Source organism: Leguminivora glycinivorella, chromosome 21 (genome assembly GCF_023078275.1).
Source record: "Leguminivora glycinivorella isolate SPB_JAAS2020 chromosome 21, LegGlyc_1.1, whole genome shotgun sequence".
In the NCBI taxonomy this organism is placed as follows: Eukaryota; Metazoa; Arthropoda; class Insecta; order Lepidoptera; family Tortricidae; genus Leguminivora; species Leguminivora glycinivorella.
This window is the reverse complement of record NC_062991.1, coordinates 1280150-1299899: the sequence shown is the minus strand read 5'-3', so window position 1 is coordinate 1299899 and position 19750 is coordinate 1280150. Positions and strand designations below refer to the sequence as shown.

Here is a 19750-nt window from a genome sequence, read left to right as displayed (position 1 = left end):
TTATACCCACAAGTTACGATGCGGCAATAAATTGCGAAAACGCGGACACGAGATCAACAAGTGCGCTTTGGCTGTGTCTGTAAAGAAAGGACATAAAACAGGTATGCCTTTTACTACCTAATTAACTAATTAATTGGCTTGCTCATTTGTACAAATTGTAGCAAGCACTTAACACAGTTACTTGAAAGTATTGATTAAGAACACTACAAAAAACTTGTGTCATTTCGGAAAGCTTCCTGCTGCCGCTGGTGCTGAAGTATACATAACTGAAGTTTGGTTTTAAAAGATTTGATACTAATTTGCAGGTTCCTGAGGGGAGGAGGAATGTTGTTCCAGCAGCGACTGGCCAAGTACTTAAAACTACCACGAAATGCTGCTGAGGTGTGTCGAGGCGTCACCAGTTGAACACTGCAGTTACGAGCCCCTAACGATCTACGAGTGGACATCCATGATAGCTTCTCAAAAAGATATGACGGAGATTTGTATTTAATCGTACCAAAAAGAAGACAAGCCAGATGAAGTTTGCGACGGTGCAACATTTTAAGAATGTTATGATCATTCAAAAACGGAGTTACATGGGCTCTTGGTGGGATATTGAAGCAGTAACGAGCACACGCATTTTGTACCCGCTGAATGAGTCGTTTCGTTTTTGCTAGGAGACAAGAACCATACACTAAGTCCATGTAATTTAGTTTCGACAGAACAAGTACTTCGACTAACTGAGTGCGCAGAGATTCATTGATAAATGGTCTTATGTTATATAATAATTTTAACCGGTAGAAACAGTTTCTAACAGACTCAGTAACATGCTTTTCATACCTTAGTGAGCTGTCCATAATTAAACCTAGATTTCGAGCCTCATAGACTCTCTCAATGGGCTCCCCTGACAACATTACATCTCTGGTAGGCCTGATGCTGTTGAGCTGTTTTTTGGTGCCAAATATTAAATATTTTGTTTTAGCGGCATTGAGCATTAAGCCATTCTCTAAAGCCCACGATGCAATGCTTGCAAGATCCATATTTATTTTTTGTATAGCGCTGTCAATGTCAGAAGGCCTACAAGATATATATATCTGCGTGTCGTCTGCATACATATGATACTTGCAGTGTGTAATGCGTGTTCCCATATCTGCAGTGTACAAGATAAACAGGATCGGGCCGAGTATTGATCCCTGTGGGACGCCTCTGGAGACGGCCATTTTTTCTGACATCTTGACTGATCCATCACTTGAGCTTAACTTAACATATTGAAACCTTCCAGTGAGATAACTATGGAACCATCGCAGTGCACTACTATCAAATCCGTAATAACTCAACTTTGATAGCAACAAATCTACATGTATGCAGTCGAATGCCCGAGAAAAATCGAGCAGTACGAGCAGTGTACACAAGCCTTTATCTTGCGCGCTAAGTATATCATCCGTGACATGTAGCAGGGCTGTGGCTGTACTACGCCCCCTCCTAAAGCCTGACTGCACATCCGGTAAGATACAGTTGCTTACAATGTACTCATTAAGTTGTGTGCACACAATTTTTTCTATTATTTTAGATATACACGGCAATATACTAATAGGTCTCAAGTCCCTTAGCTCTGATGGATTAGTGTTTTTGGGCAATGGGCGTATGATGGCTACTTTCCAGATGTCAGGATAAGTAGATGTTAAAATAGAAGTATTTATTACATTAGTCAACAAGTCTAGAGTGTATGGGAACGTCATCAGGAGCATTTTCAAGTTAATCAAGTCATGACCTTCTGCATTTGATTTCAGTTTAGAAACATTTTTAAGTATCTGCTCGGTGTTAACTGGTTCAATATGAAACACAGACTTGTTGAATCTGTGGAATTCAAAGTAGGATAGCTGTGAAATTGTAACTTGTGATGTCAGCGGTAGATCCAAAAAATGATTATTAATTACATCCGGGTCATTGAAAGTAGATGGTAGTTCAGTGTTATTTTTAGGCAGAATGGTCGTTTTTAAATTTTTCCAGAGGGATTTTGGCTCCTTTATTTTATTATTTATATTCTGGTTAAAAAACGCAGTCTTTTCATTATATATGGCTTTGTTTACTGTTGATTTTAGGTCTTTGTAATACAGTTTTTTACTCTCAGAACGAGTTTTATGATAGTCTGCGGCAGCCTGATCACGCAAACGCATCATTAACTTCACCGTGTCAGTTATCCAAGGATATGAAGGGCCCTTTATTATGGTTTTTTTTAGGGGTGCATATAAGTCAAATAAATAGACTATGTACTTGCATAATGCTTCCAATTTATCATTAACGTTAGGTAACTCAGACATAATATCCCACCTTACACTACGCAAGGCAGTATCAAAAAGTGCAAGATTAATGTTGTCAAGGGGCCTGTACAGTACAGTGTACGGCTGTGGTTTATTTCGCCTTATACTGAACTCACACATAACAATACAGTGCCCAAAGAGAGTCCCGACATGCTCAACATTAATTTTTCTGGCATGTAAATCAGTGCAAACAACGTCGATCAGTGTCTGGCTGGTATTTGTGAAGTGTGTTGGTTCAGTTACTACTTGTGCTAAATTAAAACTATATAAAAAATTGTTAAATTTTGTTATTTTGGAATCATTACTATCAAATAAATTAATGTTAAAATCACCCAGCAGTATTAAATGATCATAACAATTAAGTGAGCTAATTGTATCCGATATGGCGTCCAAAAATAGGTCAACATCCTGCCAAGGTGGACGGTAAGCTGTGCCTATTACTATTTTTTTCCCTGTAGCGTCATGAGTGCCCACATTTGTTCAACTGACTTATGTTTGGGGTCTACGGGGTGTGGCAAGTTACGAGCAGTGACGTTTCGTTTGATATAAAAACCAACCCCCGCCGCGTGAGCGCAAGCCCTGTGGTCTCGGAGTGTGGCGAAGCCTACACCCCGGTATCACAGGGGCCCGGCCCTCATCGCCCCCTCTCAGCCAAGTTTCATTTATTGCTAAGACATCCATGTCCAATCGAACGCAGGTCGCTAAAAAATTGTCTTGATTAGTGCCTAATGAGCCCGCATTGAACAAACCGATTCTAAGCAGATTTTTAGTCATTTTATAAAATGGTGAAAAACATAGTACTCATAGTAGATAAGCGGGCGGCATAACATAACCGGTTTTGCATAGGTAGCGAGCGTGTTCATTGGGTGCAGTGAGTGTTTGAGGTTATAAGCGTAAATGTGTGTTTCGGCATGTGGTTGTGCATAAGTAAATAATATACATGATGTAGTATTCAGATTATTGAAGCAAGTATTAGGTGTAGTAGAAATCCTCCAGTTCAGTGTAAGTTTTTCGAGTGTGTAATAAGTAGTGAGCGGCAGCAGTAGCAGTGACAGACAGAAGCGAGTTATAGCTAACGAAAGTGATCTTAGGCTAAACGTCAAGTGAATATTATAGTGATCAAACCTATCGTAAGCTAAAAACACGGTCTAGGTCTAATTCTGTGCGAATACGGTGCCGGGGCGAGCTCGTGCCCGCCTGCTGTCGCGCGTAGATCTTGCCGTCTCTGGTCCAGACGTACCGCCAAGAGTGCTGCTGCTTCAGCTCCCGAGCCCTATACAGGAGACGCCGGTTGTGTGGAGTCAGCCGCTCGTTGATGTAGAAGGTGCAGACCCGGCCAGGAATGCCGGTGCCTTCCGTAGTGGCCCCGCGGCGCACGCGCGCCGCCTGGAGCAGGCGGTCCCTGACGGCCCGGCGCGCCAGGCGCACCACGAGCGGCCGCGGCCGCCCCGCCGGCTCCTGGGTACCCTCCTGCAACTGAGGCGCGCGCCCCACACGCGCAGCATCGACGACGTCATGCTCGGTGAGTTCGACTCCCAGTTTCTTGCTCAGGGCTGTTACTATATGCATCGTGCTTTCGCCGCTACTCTCCGGCACACTACTAATCTCGATGTCATTTAGTAACAGCTCCTGATCGCGATCATTGAGCTCCAACCTGAGCTGCGAGACAGTTTCCGCGAGAGAGGCGCTAGGAGCGGCATCACTGTGTTGAGGTCTGCTCTCCAACGCCTCGACACGGGCACATAGCGCCTCGATGCGCCCCTCACAGCTGTCGACCCGCCTGTCGCACTGGTCGATTCTGGCTGTCAGGCCATCCAAAGACGCACGAAGAGCGCGCATCTCCTGGCACATCCTGCGCATCTCCTCGCGAAACAGCCGCAGCTCGGCGGCAAGCCCCTGCGAGTCCGCAACACGGGACACATCTAGACCATTGTCACGCGGCGTGGCGACAGACGAATTGCCGTCGTTGTACGACACTTCCATGACGGAGCTGTCCCCCTCATGCCCCACGGGGCTTAGAGTAACTTGCGAACGCGCACCACGACACATATTTATATTGTTATTTCCGCGTACGGGCGTGTTTGTATTGTCCGTCCGCGGCTCGGCACTTTTGCACTCAACCACAGACCAAAACAACAAGACGGCCCTTACAGGGCGACTCGCGGTCACCACGCATACGAAAAATAAGGTTTATATAAGTATGAACGCGCGCGACACCGGTCAGTAGCGCCCAAGCTTACGACCCGCTAACAGTCCCTATGTCCGTTCGAAAAAAAATCAAAAAGAATCAAATTATGTTTCTAAAATGGTGTCCTGTAGCATAAAGTGGTGTGGCAAATCAACAAACAATTCAACATATAAAAAAGATGGAATAACATTCCACAGGTAAGTCAAATTCATTATTTTGTTGAATATTGTTTATTATCCGCGGAGTTCATTGTATACTGGATAATATGGTTGTACTGGGCGGCGCCGAAGTATGCCCATCCCTTTTCGTCAAGTTAGGAATGCGATATGCTATCCCTTTTACGTAAACGACTAGGGATGGGGGCCATGTTTGTTTATGTCTGTTGCGGGAACTTCGTGCTGCCGTTCGTACCATATGGTACCATTTAATGAAATATAAAAGAGAGGTGATTTGTAATTGAGAATAATTATCTAGAAACTGTAGTTTTATTTAGTTGCTTGATTAGTTTAGAATAATTGGTATTCATTAGTAAGTAGAAATGCATAGTTTAGTTATTAGTTAGTAGAAGGATTGTTTTTGAGGTACTATCACAATAATTACTTAATACGAAATATTAGCAGTTATTCAAAGTAGGAAAAGACCATGAATGTGACATTCTCCTTAACAAACGTCCATGGGATACGATTGCCACCAACGTTTCACCTTTGACCTGATGATGAACTTGGAAAAAGTGCGACGGAACTCAGAGTTGGTTTGTGTACGGCATATGTTGTGTGGGTTTTTTAGAATCCTCTAGGGGAGCAGTTAGGTCTCCGGTCATGAGATGGAGCTGATGATGAACTTGGAAGAAGTGCGACGGAACTCAGAGTTGGTTTGTGAACGGCATATGTTGTGTGGGTTTTTTAGAAACCTCTAGGTGAGCAGTTAGGTCTCCGGTCATGTAGACTTGTAGGAAGAATATTTAATCACGAAATAACTATCAATAAGTTTGAAAAACTGCATGTAGTATTTTATTTGTTGCAAAACAAATTCGCCACGGTACCGGTACCATTGTCTATAATAAACATGTCCCATCCTTACGGCTACGCGTGAAGGTGCGCCATTATTTGAAACGACCAATGGCAGCACCGTGCGCTCCCGCCTCGCCCCGCAAGGTTTGGTGATTTGCGTCTCGAACAATATTGCTTCCAATAGGCTTCTATGGGGGTGTTCTGTGCACTCAACGCACTTCCAGGAGTACTTTATGTCCAGTCCCATGCCGGTAAAAGTGTCCTCCGGGACATTGGCACATACGAGGTCGTATAATTTTCGACAGTTGCTGCAGTTCAAAAACCGTCCGTCGGTTATTTTTTGAAAACAACCGCCACAGCTTGCCATTGCAAAAGCGACCTGCGCGTCTTAGTAATAAGGTGTAAAATCCCGTGAGTGTCACTGACGCACTGATAACGCGCACACGCAGATACTAACAGCTGATTGGCTGTCACCGCTCAGCTGATCCGTACCGCAATAAGTCTGTACTGTTTTTATTGTTCAATTGTAATAACCACTGATGCTACGAGTAAACTTTAAAACTAATTTTGTTCCAAAACCAGCTAAATACTTCGTATTTTAATAAATATCACGGAGCGAACGAAAAGTGTGTATGGACGATTTGACGCGCGTCACGTGACACGATTTTACTAACGTCGATGGTCAGTTTTCAAACTTTTTTTTTAACCCAGTGTTTTTTAATTTCTTTATTTCTTTATTCCTTAAATTAACATTAACAGCCTAGCTAAACATGTCAGCCTAGCTAAACAAACTTACGAATTTTACGTAAAATAACTATGTAGGTATTGAATTTTAATCAAGTTGAATGGGCATGTTTGACCATATAACCTTAGTTACACATAAGCGTGGTCAAACATATTTGTCTCGGGTACATAAGGCTGGGCGCACACGGAGGCGACAGTTGCACGGCGACATCTTTTGTCTCTGTCGTTACTATATGCGTCCAAGACAAAAAATGTCGCCGTGCAACTGTCGCCTCCGTGTGCGCCCAGGGTAAGTGTCTGTGTCAAAATAGTACTACACTTTCTTGCGAATGAGTTGGCCGTTAATAAGAGCCCTCACAAATAGGTTTTTGTTCCGCTGTATAGATATTAGCGATATGTAATATGATATCATTAAAATCGACAAAACCACATCCCTTAATAAAACACACAATAAAATCAAATAGTGGCAATTTGAAAACCTTGTATTTTGCAGTTAAAAACCAAAATACGCTCCTGGATGACACATTGAAGTACGTTCGAAAACTAAAAGTTTGCAGAATCATTAATATCATAAATAAATGAAATTTGTATTATTTATAGTTTAAATTTAAACATAATTAATCATACTAAGATATTTATAAATAAAAGAAATCTAAATTATTTATAATTGGAATACTGTATATACAATTGTAAAATAATTAACTCTACTTCATTCCCTAAATGACTAGCTTTGAAATTTCTGAACGTTACCTTATTGTTTACAGAAATGTCAAAAGTGCTCATTTGTTTTGGTTTAGTTATTTTATTTTTTATAAAAGAAACAAAAGCATTTTTTTCTATTTTATTGAAATAAAAAGGATGTTACATTAGTTCACAATGTCTGATATTTGTAGGCTTTGTTTGTCGTTTTGTACGGAGAAAATGCGGCTTTTGACTGACTGTGATGGTCTTGTGTACAACAGTATAAGTTTTAAGATCTATGTTAGTAACAATTAGCCTTCTTTACGTGTTATTTTGGTATAGTTATCAATGTTGAACCTCTTGTCTGCATACAACAAAGAACTAACCGAAACCTTAGTCATCTTTTCCGTTTTTATTTATTTAGTACAATATTCTGCTTTATTTAGTAGGACTAAGGCTTAAAATTACGATTCTATCATGTCTTATCGTAAAATATACCACTAATACGTACGAGAGGTTAGACGTTACCAAAAATACCAATATATTATTCAAATATGATACTAGTTCATAATTAAATATCAGTATTTATAATTTTATATGATAATTAACAGACTGTTTTTTAAATAACAATGTTTGTAATAATTTTATTTTACAGATTCCCTTAAACGATCAATTTCCGACTCATATATTTGCACTTCATGTGTTAATAAGCTGACAGACTTTAATATTTTTTGCTTGCAAGTGCAAAAAAGTGAAGAAAAACTACTCAAAGAATTTAACAAAGGCAAAGATGCTTTGGACAAATTTTATGAACAAATTAAAAATCAAATTAAACAAGAAAACACACTGTTGCTTGAAAATGAAGGAGCTATTGACAATTTAAAAGAAAATGAAGTTAATTCAGTAGAGATTAAGACTGAAGAACCAAATTCAGATTATGATGCTCATTTTGATTCTGGTGATGATGTACCACTTCTCAAAACAAGGGATAACAATATTGAAGACACGCTAAGTTTAAATATTACTAAAACTGAAATAGAAACAGTGACAAATGTACCAGCATCAATTTTTAATTTCAAATGTCTTACATGTTTTGAAGCATTTATTAGTCAAAATAAATTATTAGATCATTACAATAATGTTCATAAAATCAAAGAGGATATAAAAGGAAATCAGTATACACAAGTAAATGATAATGATAAAGTATTATACAAATGTAATAAATGTGATAAAACTTATGATAATGTAAGATCGGTTAATAAACATGCAAAAACACATTGTGATGAAAACTTCCATTGTAAACTTTGTGGTGAGTAGCTTAACTTTTCATTGCACTATATTATATATGTACATAAAACCCTCTTGACACCTGAACTGTGTCTATACATGTGTTATCACATTATCCAATCAATCGGATGTAGGAAGGATTTCAAAGGCAGAAATCAAAGATGGCGGCTTAAATGTATGGGATATCAGTCCTATGTCTTGTTGGAAGTGGCAGAGCGCGGCGGAGTGGTTGATGGGAATTTCAAATAAAATATGATGATCACATCAGTACCTTTTATTAATAGAGATTACATGTTTAAGACATGTTGTCCCTTAGGCGGCTAGAGACGGAGAGAGCGAGTGACAGTTATGACAGGTTGTGTTTGACACATAGCACAGATTATAAACTAACATAGGTAAAGGGTGGACATTTCAACATGTCTGATATCGGATAATGTGAAAACGCACTTAGTTTATCTTTTAATTAACACCTTTGTTGCTTCAGCAATCAAGTTAACTTTAATGTAAGTAGCCATACTTCATATACGGTCTTTTGACAAAACTTTGAACTATCTATTGAACATAATTGAATTTGAAGCTATGTTCTCAAATATTATCATACCAAATTTCGGCTTCCAAGCTCTACCAGAAGTATTAAAATAACCTAACCTCAAAATTAAAATTTTGAAAAAACCTCCGACATAGTGGACCGAATTTCATGAAACAGGGCTAAGAACATTCCGAAGTAATTCAGCTTTCAAACAAAAAAAAACTAAATCAAAATCGGTTCATCCTTTCGGGAGCTACGATGCCACAGACAGACCGACAGACACGTCAAACTTATAACACCCCGTCGTTTTTGCTCACAGAGACCCAACACTTTTCTGGTACGGTTTCTAATAAACTTTACATTAGTTTACTTATGAGGAGGCTTATAAAATCTTTTACTCTTTTCATGACTACAGGAAGGACATATAAAACAGTATCAGAGATTATTAGACACGGCCGAGCTCACAACGGTACGAAAATGTCTTGCTCGTTGGGATGTGGCTTCGCTACGGTGTACTCTGGAGCCTTGAAGAATCATGAGCGGAGACATAAGGAAGAGTTTAAGGTAATTCCTATTTCCTACTACTATAGTTAATATACTAAAATGATCATATAGGTAATAGGCTACTTGCCTCCTAGTCAAATCAGCTTCTTTTTAAGAACTGTCAAAACGAATTTGAACGACTTGCTAATATCAGGGGCGGCTCACTCCGCGATTCTATCGCCACGCTACAAGTACATGCTGGCGGCCGCGAGTTCGCGGCCTAATCAGGGGTGGCGCGCGTTCTCACGGAACGCACGTTCTCACGGAACGCACGTTTGCACTTTCTATTGTTACATTACGTCGCGAATTTTTTTTAGGGTTCATTATGCGATGTCCACGTGTGGAATGGCTAATAATGCTTAGTTAAATAGACATCATGAATAAAATTGGACAATCTTACACAGATCTTATTGATTAAGTCCCACGGAAGAGTCCAATAAGGCTTGTGATGCTGAAGGCTTAAACAAAATATATAAATACTGTATATATACCTAGAAAGTACCCAAGACTTGAATATATAGTATAACATTTTATCTGAGAATTAATTCGTTTTAATCCATATAGGCAACCCTATCGCCCGACGCTGCGCACGTGCGGCTCGTTTCTTTGTTAGAATTTTGTAGGCATTTAAAAGGCGGCATTTCGTGAACATCAAAGCAGTGGGCCTTCTGTACTTGTACTATTATATATTCTGTGCTAATATGGAATTTATATGAAATCGAATTGAGTGACGTCACGGTCAATTCAGTTACTTTATATGTTTCTACCTGACTTATTAAATGGAAATTGGATTTAAAAATAACTTCTGTCCATGTTTTTCTTACAATTATCTGATGCTTTATTTCGTGCATGGTATAATAGTTATTTGTTATACAAGGGGGCAAAGTTGTACTTTAACGCCGAGTGTGGAATTGAAAAACGAGCAAGTGAAAGGATTCTATAGTTGAACCACGAGCGAAGCGAGTGGTTCGAGAATAGAATCCTGAACTTGCGAGTTTTTTTAACACACGAGAAGTAAAATACATTTGCACCCGAGTGTAACACAAAACTTTTCCCCTCACTATAGCGAGGAAACTACAACGCAAAAAATTCGTTTAAATATCACTGCTTCCAGTACTTCCACAGGTGGTAAATCATCTTTATTACTAGATTCACCTACTTTTATCAATTTTAAAGCAGTTAATTTGACTTTATTCAAGGTCAAATTACTTTACCCACTAGTGGATAAAATGCGTTTTTACCCGCTGGTATTAAAGGACAAAACACGTGTTTCCGAGCTAGTGAGGGGAAAAATATTTTATTTTGAGAACAGTCAAGTTATCTATTTGCTTTTTGGGTTCATCTTGTAAATTGAAAAAAAAATCTAAAATGTGTTTTTTGATTTTTGCCTTCAAATTCCCTGTTTTATAAATCATGTTTTTTCCAGTACAAATGTGAGACCTGTGGAAAAAGCTTCCAAGTGAAGACCTGGTATGAACAGCATCAGAACATACACACCGGTGCTAAACCATACATCTGTGATAGCTGTGGCATGGCTTTCCATATGGATAGGTGTGTAGATCCATACTAAGTTTATAAATAGGAAAGTGTGTGTCTGTTTGTCCGTTTTTCACGGCAAATCAGGGCAACGAATTGATGTGATTTTTTAAATGGAGATAAATAGTTAAATAAATAGTGTATATTGATGATGCATATAGTATTTAGATAGTGACATATCTATTTAAATTTCTGTTTTATTTTCCGCGCCAATTGTAAGTTTCTGTTTGGTCCAATGGTTGACTGGTAGAGAATGCCTTAAGGCATTAAGTTCGCCATTTGGACTTTATGTTGTGCAATAAAGGTTAAAAAAAAATAGTTGAAGGCAAGTTGACATAGGCTACTTTTTGTCTCTTTCTAAGGCCGTTTTCACATTATCCGATCCGATATCGGATGTCGGAAGGATTTCAATAGAAAAAATCCAAGATGGCGCCTGTAATGTATGGGATATCGGTCCGACATCCGATATCGGATCGGATAATGTGAAAACGCACCCCCAATGGGGGGTGGACGTTAGTATGGAGCATTCCGCAATTTTCGAATTTAAAGCGAGAAAAGCCGCGGACAAACACCAGTTTTGCTATCAATTTTCGAGACAATTTTCTTTTCCCCTCACTAGCTAGGAAACACGTGTTTTGTCCTTTAACACCAGCGGGTAAAAACGCATTTTATCCACTAGTGGGTAAAGTAATTTGACCTTGAATAAAGTCAAATTGACTGCTTTAAAATTGATAAAAGTAGGTGAATCTAGTAACAAAGATGATTTACCACCTGTGGAACTACTGGAAGCAGTGATAATACTGCTATATACAACGAAAAATCGGCCTTTTTTAGGCACAACATAAATAATAAAATTAACGAACCAAAATCTCTTTGGAAAAATTTAAAAACTTGCATTATGCCTAAAACTGATACCGATCTGCCTGCTACTCTTGGCGACCCCAACGTTATAAATAGCCATTTTTTAGACTTGCCTGTTGCGTCGCAGGTCTCTATTTCACAGTTGACATACTTTGAGTTTCACAGGCATAATCAGTCTAAGTTTCATATTCAGCCAGTTAGTCCTGATATATTGCTAAAAATTATCTCGAAACTGAAATCTAATGCAGAGGGGCACGACTTAATTAATTTAAAAATGCTTTTAATGACATTCCCGTATACTTTAGATTTAATAACAAATGTTCTAAACACATCAATTCTAACCTCTACCTTCCCTGAGATTTGGAAAACGGCTATTGTGCGTCCGCTGCCAAAAATCTCTAACCCATCCGAGTTAAAAGATCTGAGACCCATTAGCCTATTACCCTGTATGTCAAAGATACTGGAGAAAATTGTATGCACTCAATTGAATGACTACATAGAGAGGAACAATATCTTGCCCGATGTACAGTCGGGTTTCAGGAAAGGTCACAGTACAGTGACAGCCCTCCTGGATGTAACCGACAACATACTTTGCTCACAGGATCGAGGCATGTGCACTCTGCTTGTGCTGCTAGACTTCTCCAGGGCATTTGACTGTATCCATATAGACTTGTTGCTTTCGAAGCTAAGTTATTATGGATTAGATAGTGGTGCTCTGCGTTGGTTTCATAGTTACCTCACGGAACGGCACCAGTATGTTAAACTGTTCGAAAGTGATGGGTCAACTAAAGTTTCGGGTAAGATCGCTCTTTCCAGAGGTGTGCCACAAGGATCGATACTCGGCCCGATCCTCTTCACTCTATATACAGCGGACATCAGATCTCGCATTACATACTGTAATTATCATATTTATGCTGATGATATACAGATATATATCTCATGCAGACCCTCAGAAATAGATAGTGCCATAAGCAAACTCAATATGGACCTGGCAAATATAGCATCTTGGGCATTAGACAATAGTCTCATGCTCAATCCGTCTAAAACTAAATACCTAATGTTTGGCACCAAAACTCAGTTAAACAAGATCAGACCCACCAGAGACATCATGCTATCAGGTGAACGGATAGAAAGAGTTTATGAGGCTCGTAACCTAGGCTTAATTATGGACAGCGAACTAAGATTTGAGAAGCATGTTGCGGAATCTGTTAGGACCTGTTTCTTTAGACTTAAACTACTATACAATATAAGGCCTTTTATCAACGAAACCTTACGCATTCAATTGATTGAAACACTAGTTCTGTCTAAATTAAACTACATGGACTTGGTGTACGGCCCTCGGCTTCTATCAAAAACAAAACGGCTTATTCAAAGGGTACAGAATGCTTGCGCACGCTTCTGTTTCAATATTCCACCCAGAGCTCATGTCACGCCATTTTTGAATAAGCATAACATTCTCAAAATGTTGCACCGTCGCAAACTGCATCTAGCCAGTCTCCTTTTTGGCATAGTTAAACATAAATCGCCTATATATCTCTTCGAAAAGCTGTCATGGATGGCCACTCGCAGGTCTCTTGGAGTACGCACTTGTAGCGTACAGCTGATAACTCCTCGGCATGCAACAGCTGCTTTTCGTGGCTGCTTCAAGTACAATGCGACCAAGTGCTGGAACATTATCCCTCCGCCCCTCAGGAACCTACAAAGTGTTACAAGTTTTAAAACCAAATTTAAAGTGCTTATATTCAAACACCAGCAGTCACAGGAAGTATTACGGCATGACACAAGTTATGTCTGATGTCTGATTTCTGTTAAATGTTAACATATTAAATAGTGCATACCTGTTTTTCTGTCCTTTCCTCACTATCAAATGTAATGTAAATGTTCGTGTGCTATCATAGTTGTGATTAGTTTGTGTCTTCTGTGCCACATTTGAGGTTATGTTTCTATCCTGTAATTGTCTTCAAAGCTGTGTTTTGTTCTCTTTATACCTTCCGTAGTGTGCATTATTTTAAACTCGATATGATCACCACTTAATTTTCTTACTTAAACTTTCACAAGGTACATATTTATCAAAGTACATATAAAGTCTCCATGGTACGTTGTGTTGTTTACAAACCATATATTTTCTAATACCAATTTTTATTGTACTGTTTTTTAATCACTTGTTTATATTATAATGATTTACCACCAATATTTATTGTTGAACTATTTATGCCATAGCGTAATGTAATAATTTATTATTGTTGTGCTGTGCGATATGGCCATATTGTAAGTAATGCAAACTTATTAGTCTGTGCAAATGTCAATTTACACCTCTAGAATAGACAATAGACAAAATGGCGCCTTCAGTAAGGACGCGTTCAACTTACGGTAGGGCCGTACCGCGCGGCTGCGTTCGTGTCTCGCAAATGGTCTCGTCGGAAGATCAGCGCTGTCCTCCGGGTCGGCATCATGCTGAGACGGGACCATTTCGTAATAAACTTGTCCATCCCTTATACTTTTGTAGTTCTTAGCCATTTCATGCATAATGTGTAGTTTATTACGAATAAATGTTTTGATTGATTGATTGATTGATTGATAAACGCATTTTTTGCGTTGTAGTTTCCTCGCTATAGTGAGGGGAAAAGTTTTGTGTTACACTCGGCCCACTCAGGTGCAAATGTATTTTACCTACTTCTCGTGTGTTTAAAAACTCGCAAGTTCAGGATTCTATTCTCGAACCACTCGCTTCGCTCGTGGTTCAACTATAGAGTCCTTTCACTTGCTCGTTTTTCAATTCCACACTCGGTGTTAAAATACAACTTTGCCCCCTTGTATAACAAATAACTATTAAAACGATGATATAAGAGACACCAGAGTATTTTTATTTATTTAACCTTTATTGAACAAAGAAAATATTAATGTTCCCGTTTGGCGCATTAATTGTACAGCATAAGTGTAATTGTTTATTATGAATAAATAAATAATAAATAAATAATAATAATAATAATAATGTGTGTATTATTACGTGATGTAATCGTTGGTCGGTAGATGTCGCTATACGCCACTCCAAAGGTGTGTGTCATGTGTGTGCATGATAAAAAACAAATTTAGTTTGGGTTAGCACATGACGAATTCTCAATGTAAATTGAGACTCCAATGCCTGTTAAGATCTATTCTTACGCGTAGATGTTTGCTATAACGCCACCCTAAGGCGGTTGAGAATTGAGGGAAGGCATGGATAAATTCGCACACATCCAGCAGGCCTCCGTGGCGCAGTTGGAAGCGCGATGGCCCCGGCAAGGCCAAAGGTCCCAGGTTCGAGTCTTGCCGAATTTTTCCATTTTTCCTTTAATTTAAAAATACGCAATATCGCTCGCAGACGTTTCTGCATGATAAAAAACAAATTTAGGTATAGTGAAATAGATATTTCATATTTAATTTGTTCCATTTCCTTAGTTGTTTTTGGTCATCTTGTTCTTGAATGTGAATTTTTTTTTACAGATACCTGAAGGCACATTGCAGTGCCGTGCACCCCGAGGTGTTCTCCAAGAAGCGTTACGTGTGTGTGCACTGCTTGGAGCCCTGCGGGACTATGAAGGCGCTTACCAGGCATTTAAAGGTACGGAACAACGCCCTCTCGTGTGGTGACGGGTTAAAAATTTCACCACCCCCTTTCCTGGGTGACATGGGATATGTGTTCCATTGTGGTTTGGGAGATAGCTTGGCGTTACCTTAAATATAAATAAATATTGGGGAACCTTACACAGATCAACTTACCCCAAACTAAGCAAAGCTTGTACTATGGGTGCTAAGCGACGATATACTATTCTGTTAAACAAGTCTGTCAGTAAATAAGAACCAAAAGGATCGAGTATTATAGAGAATTACTGTACAAGTAAAACGTGTAATCACAGTGCATAGACTGCCATCTCTCGACACAGGCTTAAAACTCGGAGTTATGTAAAAGTCTTTGATAAGAACTAAGAAAACTATAGGTATCCTTTTCTCTATCACCCTAAAGAAAAGGATGCATATAGTTCTTATTTACTGACAGACTTGTTTGACACAGTTTACTTAAATAGATAAATACATACTTATAGACAGATAAAAACATCCATGACTCAGAAACAAATATCTGTGCTCATCACACAAATAAATTCCCTTACCGGCCACTTACCACACAATACTTACTTGCCATTGCAATATTAAAATTTCGTTTTTAATATTACCCTTTAATTTCCAAGAGTGGCAGTGAAAATTGAGCAACTTCATGTGCTCGGCCTACCCCGTTTGGGAATACCGTTTAAGTTTGAATTTAAATTTCAAATAATATCACTTATTTGTTACGACCTCTCTTTGACGACTGGTCTGGCCTTGTCGGTAATCGGTAGTGACCCTGCCTGCTAAGCCGCGGTCCTGGGTTCGAATCCCGGTAACATTTATTTGTGGGATGAACACAGATGTTTCTGAGTCATGGATGTTTTCTCTGTATATAAGTATTTGTATATTATATATATCGTTGTCTGAGTACCTGCAACACAAGCCTTCTTGAGCTTACCGTGGGACTCAGTCAATCTGTCAGTATTTTGTAGTCATATTGCATATAATTCCCTACCCGCTGCCGGTCACTGGTTTTGTTGTGTTTTGTTTTGAATAAGTTATTTATGTAATTGTACTTAATGGCTAAGTTAACTAAAATTGTTTTATAGCAAGGCAAATTTACGAAAGCACATGTACCTACTTAAACGTTATTAGCAAGCTAAAAACGTAAAAATTAAATATACCTGGCATAGTTTGTACACAATTGTAATCGTTGAATTACTAAATAAAAGACGCGTTGTACTATTTCATTTAATTTGAGTTTTAGTGAAGTTATTTTTTTTTAAAGCGAGTGTGCACTCGTTATACTTACTACCTAACATTTTATTTATGTTTTAGTTATATTTCTCTAAAGTGAAATGTATAATTTCTTTGAGAAAAAATAAAGATCTATAAACCTAATCTGTGTAAGAAGTCTTATAAGGTGCATTGGGGTAATTTCCAAAGAGGAATCTTGATATGATGGAAATAATGGTGATTTTTATGTGACTTTCGAAATTACCCCAATGCACCCTAATTATTTGTTTATTTCAGGAGCATGGAATAACTTCCAGTCTGTTGTGCGACTTGTGTGGTAAAACATTATCGAGCGCTGAGCAACTCTCGATCCATAGACGGACACACACAGGCATAAAACCGTACTCCTGCAAGTATGTTCACTATTTTATTTTTATTTTTTGATAGTTTTTAGCACATGCGAACAGTAAAGTTGTATACTCACCAAACATAAGTCAAAATATTATGTCAAAATACATAGTCGGTTACCAAGTTCTGTCACATCTCGGACACTGGTGATCAAATATATGAAAGAGGCGCGTTCCTAGCACACATTCTAAGCTCGTGTACCATGCTTGTATGAGTGATATATGACAGGTCGACTGTTGGCGTTTTTGACAGGCGGTAACTGTGAGGTAACCGAGAGGGGTTGGGCGGCGCTTTTAGCGGGGAGCGAGAGTGGCCATACTGTACGATAGTACTCTTTATTATACTGTGGTTCTGTTGCCAGAGTTTTGTTTTGACACAGAACTTATATTAAACAGTTTCCATTTTAAAAAAAAACCCTAAAAATATATACACGGGTGTGTAAATGTGTAACATGAGGGAACCGAAAGATTTTAACAACGCATTTATGAGGCAAAATAAAGATAAAATTTGCCAAAAAAATGTTTAAATTTTTTTATTGTTTTTTTTGGATGTATTTTCTCATAAAAAGTAGGTAAATGTTATTCCTAAAACTGGCACTTAAAATAAAATAAAAAATTTTTTTTTTTTTTGCAATGAGTGGTTGCTAGTTATTTTTTGACATCTATCAACGAAGATTGTTAGATTATATCCGATAACGGCGCAACGCCAACGAAATAGCGTTTTTTTCTGAGAAATAATAAGTAATTGTTATTTTTTTTATGCTTATAACTTTGAATGTAGGCGAAATCCAGAAAAGTTTATATGACATTTTAGTCGTCTAATATGATGAGGAATACGCTGTACATCAGCGGTTCTCAAACTTATTTTCCCATGGAACCCTTTTAGAAAGCAAAATATCTGACGGAACCCTTAAATAAAAAAAATAGTTGCAATATTTATTTTATTAAGTAATTTTATTTAGTAAAATCTACCAGTAATTTTATTTAGTAAAATCTCCATTAGATTCTAATGTGAGATTATTACCTGAAACTGTTTTTAAGGTTCCGTACCAAAAAGGTACAAAACGAATTTGGTTTTATGGAAGAGAGTTGAAGTTGCATATTAGGTAACCAATATTCCCACGGAGCCCCCAAAGAGGCTTTGCGGAGCCCTAGGGATCCGCGGAGCACACTTTGAGTATGGCTGCTGTACATGATTTCAAACCTTAGGCATGTCGACACTGAGAATTTAAACAAGTATTAATTTTTGTTTTCAGTATATGCCACAAAGCCTTCGCCAAGCGGTCCAACCTAAAACTGCACCATATCACACACAGCGGAGAGCGCGCCCACGCTTGTTCTGTATGCGGCAAGAGATATAGCCAACGAAGTACTTTACATAGACATATTCATAGGTAAATTAAAATAGTACATTACAATACAAGTGCGTAAAAAAGGAAGTTCGAAATGAGTGGCGATAAATTAAAACACGACCGTAGGGAGTGTTTTAAATCGACACGAGTTACGAATTTCCTATTCGCACGTGTGTCGTACGACGTTTTTCAGTACAGATGACCCTCCAAAGTTTCGAACTGGCATATAATGAACCACTTCAACCAATACATTTTCAGTACAGATGGTGTTTTTTTTACGCACTAGTGCGTGAAGTGGTTCATTATATGCCAGGTCGAAACTTCGGAGGCTCATCTGTACTGAAAAACGTCGTACGATACACGTGCGAAAAGGAAATTCGTAACTCGTGTCGATTTAAAACACTCCGGTCGTGTTTTACTTTATCGCCACTCGTTTCGGACTTCCTTTTTACGCACTTGTATCGTAATGTACTATTATTTTGTAGCAATTAGCACAGTCATACATAAGTAGGATATATAAGAAGCAAACAATTACAAGAGATAAAATACCTGGAGGTTCATAAATGTTTAAAAGTATAGCTATACATCAAAAACATGCGAAATTTTCCAAGGAGAACACATAAGTAAAAATCTAAAAACATATTAGGATATATTACTTTAACAACAAAAGTTTTGATCTAATACGTTCTTTTAAAACTGGAAGAGAATGCATTAAATGGATCGATGTCATAGAATACATACAAATACATTTTATTTATTTTATGATTCATTATTCACAGAAAGTAAGATTTACTTAGAAAAGCAGCGCCATCTGGCGCCATTTTTGAGAGTTTTTAAAGTAAAAGGCATAGTACTTTAATAATAAGGATACAAATCTGAAACACTACTCTGTTTTCACTGTTACTTTGAGTCTGCAACAGCGGCCAGAAAAGTCAAATTTCGTGTTTTGCAAAATAGGTATCTACCTAGTCCATACTAATATTATAAATGGGAAAGTGTGTGTCAGTTTGTTTGTCCGTCTTTCACGGCCAAACGGAGAGACGAATTGACTTGATTTTTTTAAGTGGCGATAGTTGAAGGGATGGAGAGTGACATAGGCTACTTTTTGTCTCTTTCTAACGCGTAAATATTATTATGGATTATGGATTTCTCTGGCTCATAAGTAACCTAACTTATTCTTTAATTTGTTTTACAGGCACCATTCATCTGAAAAGAAATGTCCAAAATGTAATACCACATTCGCCACCCACACTGAACTTGAAGCTCACCAGAAAGTCTGTTCTTGATGTTTTATACAATGGAGTAATAAATATTTTTCTGTGATTAATTTATTTTAGTTTTATTTCCTTATTTAAGATAATATAAATTAATTCTTATAAAAAAGATACAAGTCCATATGTATAGTAAACGTCAAAGTGGTACTGGTATATATCTTTTTCTAGAGAACGTCATATAAATTGCTGACAGAAATATTACTCAAAATCTCAAAATATT

General features: G+C 38.2%; 2 protein-coding genes across 2 annotated transcripts; one reads left to right on the top strand and one right to left on the bottom strand.

Annotated features, from left to right (window-relative positions):
* Nucleotides 1-3325: 3325 nt before the first annotated feature.
* Nucleotides 3326-6004, bottom strand: LOC125237488. Its single transcript, XM_048144598.1, has 2 exons — nt 5713-6004; nt 3326-4421 (listed from the first exon to the last, which is right to left on the bottom strand). The coding sequence occupies exons 1-2, from the start codon at nt 5863-5865 to the stop codon at nt 3426-3428; spliced, it is 1149 nt and encodes a 382-aa protein (XP_048000555.1). The 5' UTR covers nt 5866-6004; the 3' UTR covers nt 3326-3425.
* A 1019-nt stretch (nt 6005-7023) lies between these two features.
* On the top strand, nt 7024-19548 carry LOC125237556 (zinc finger protein 227-like). The gene is made up of 8 exons (XM_048144687.1): nt 7024-7223; nt 7579-8232; nt 9155-9303; nt 10709-10833; nt 15163-15280; nt 16795-16910; nt 18161-18298; nt 19452-19548. Exons 3-8 carry the CDS (start codon nt 9217-9219, stop codon nt 19540-19542), a joined length of 675 nt encoding a protein of 224 aa, XP_048000644.1. The 5' UTR covers nt 7024-7223; nt 7579-8232; nt 9155-9216; the 3' UTR covers nt 19543-19548.
* The last annotated feature ends 202 nt before the right edge of the window (nt 19549-19750 follow it).

Coding starts and splice junctions, on each gene's coding strand:
- LOC125237556 (XM_048144687.1), top strand. CDS start 9,217: ATGTCTTGCTCGTTGGGATGTGGCTTCGCTACGGTGTACTCTGGAGCC. Junction 9,304..10,708: donor GACATAAGGAAGAGTTTAAG/GTAATTCCTATT, acceptor TGTTTTTTCCAG/TACAAATGTGAGACCTGTGG. Junction 15,281..16,794: donor CGCTTACCAGGCATTTAAAG/GTACGGAACAAC, acceptor TGTTTATTTCAG/GAGCATGGAATAACTTCCAG.
- LOC125237488 (XM_048144598.1), bottom strand. CDS start 5,865: ATGGCAAGCTGTGGCGGTTGTTTTCAAAAAATAACCGACGGACGGTTT. Junction 4,422..5,712: donor TAAAGTACTCCTGGAAGTGC/GTTGAGTGCACA, acceptor TTTTGGTCTGTG/GTTGAGTGCAAAAGTGCCGA.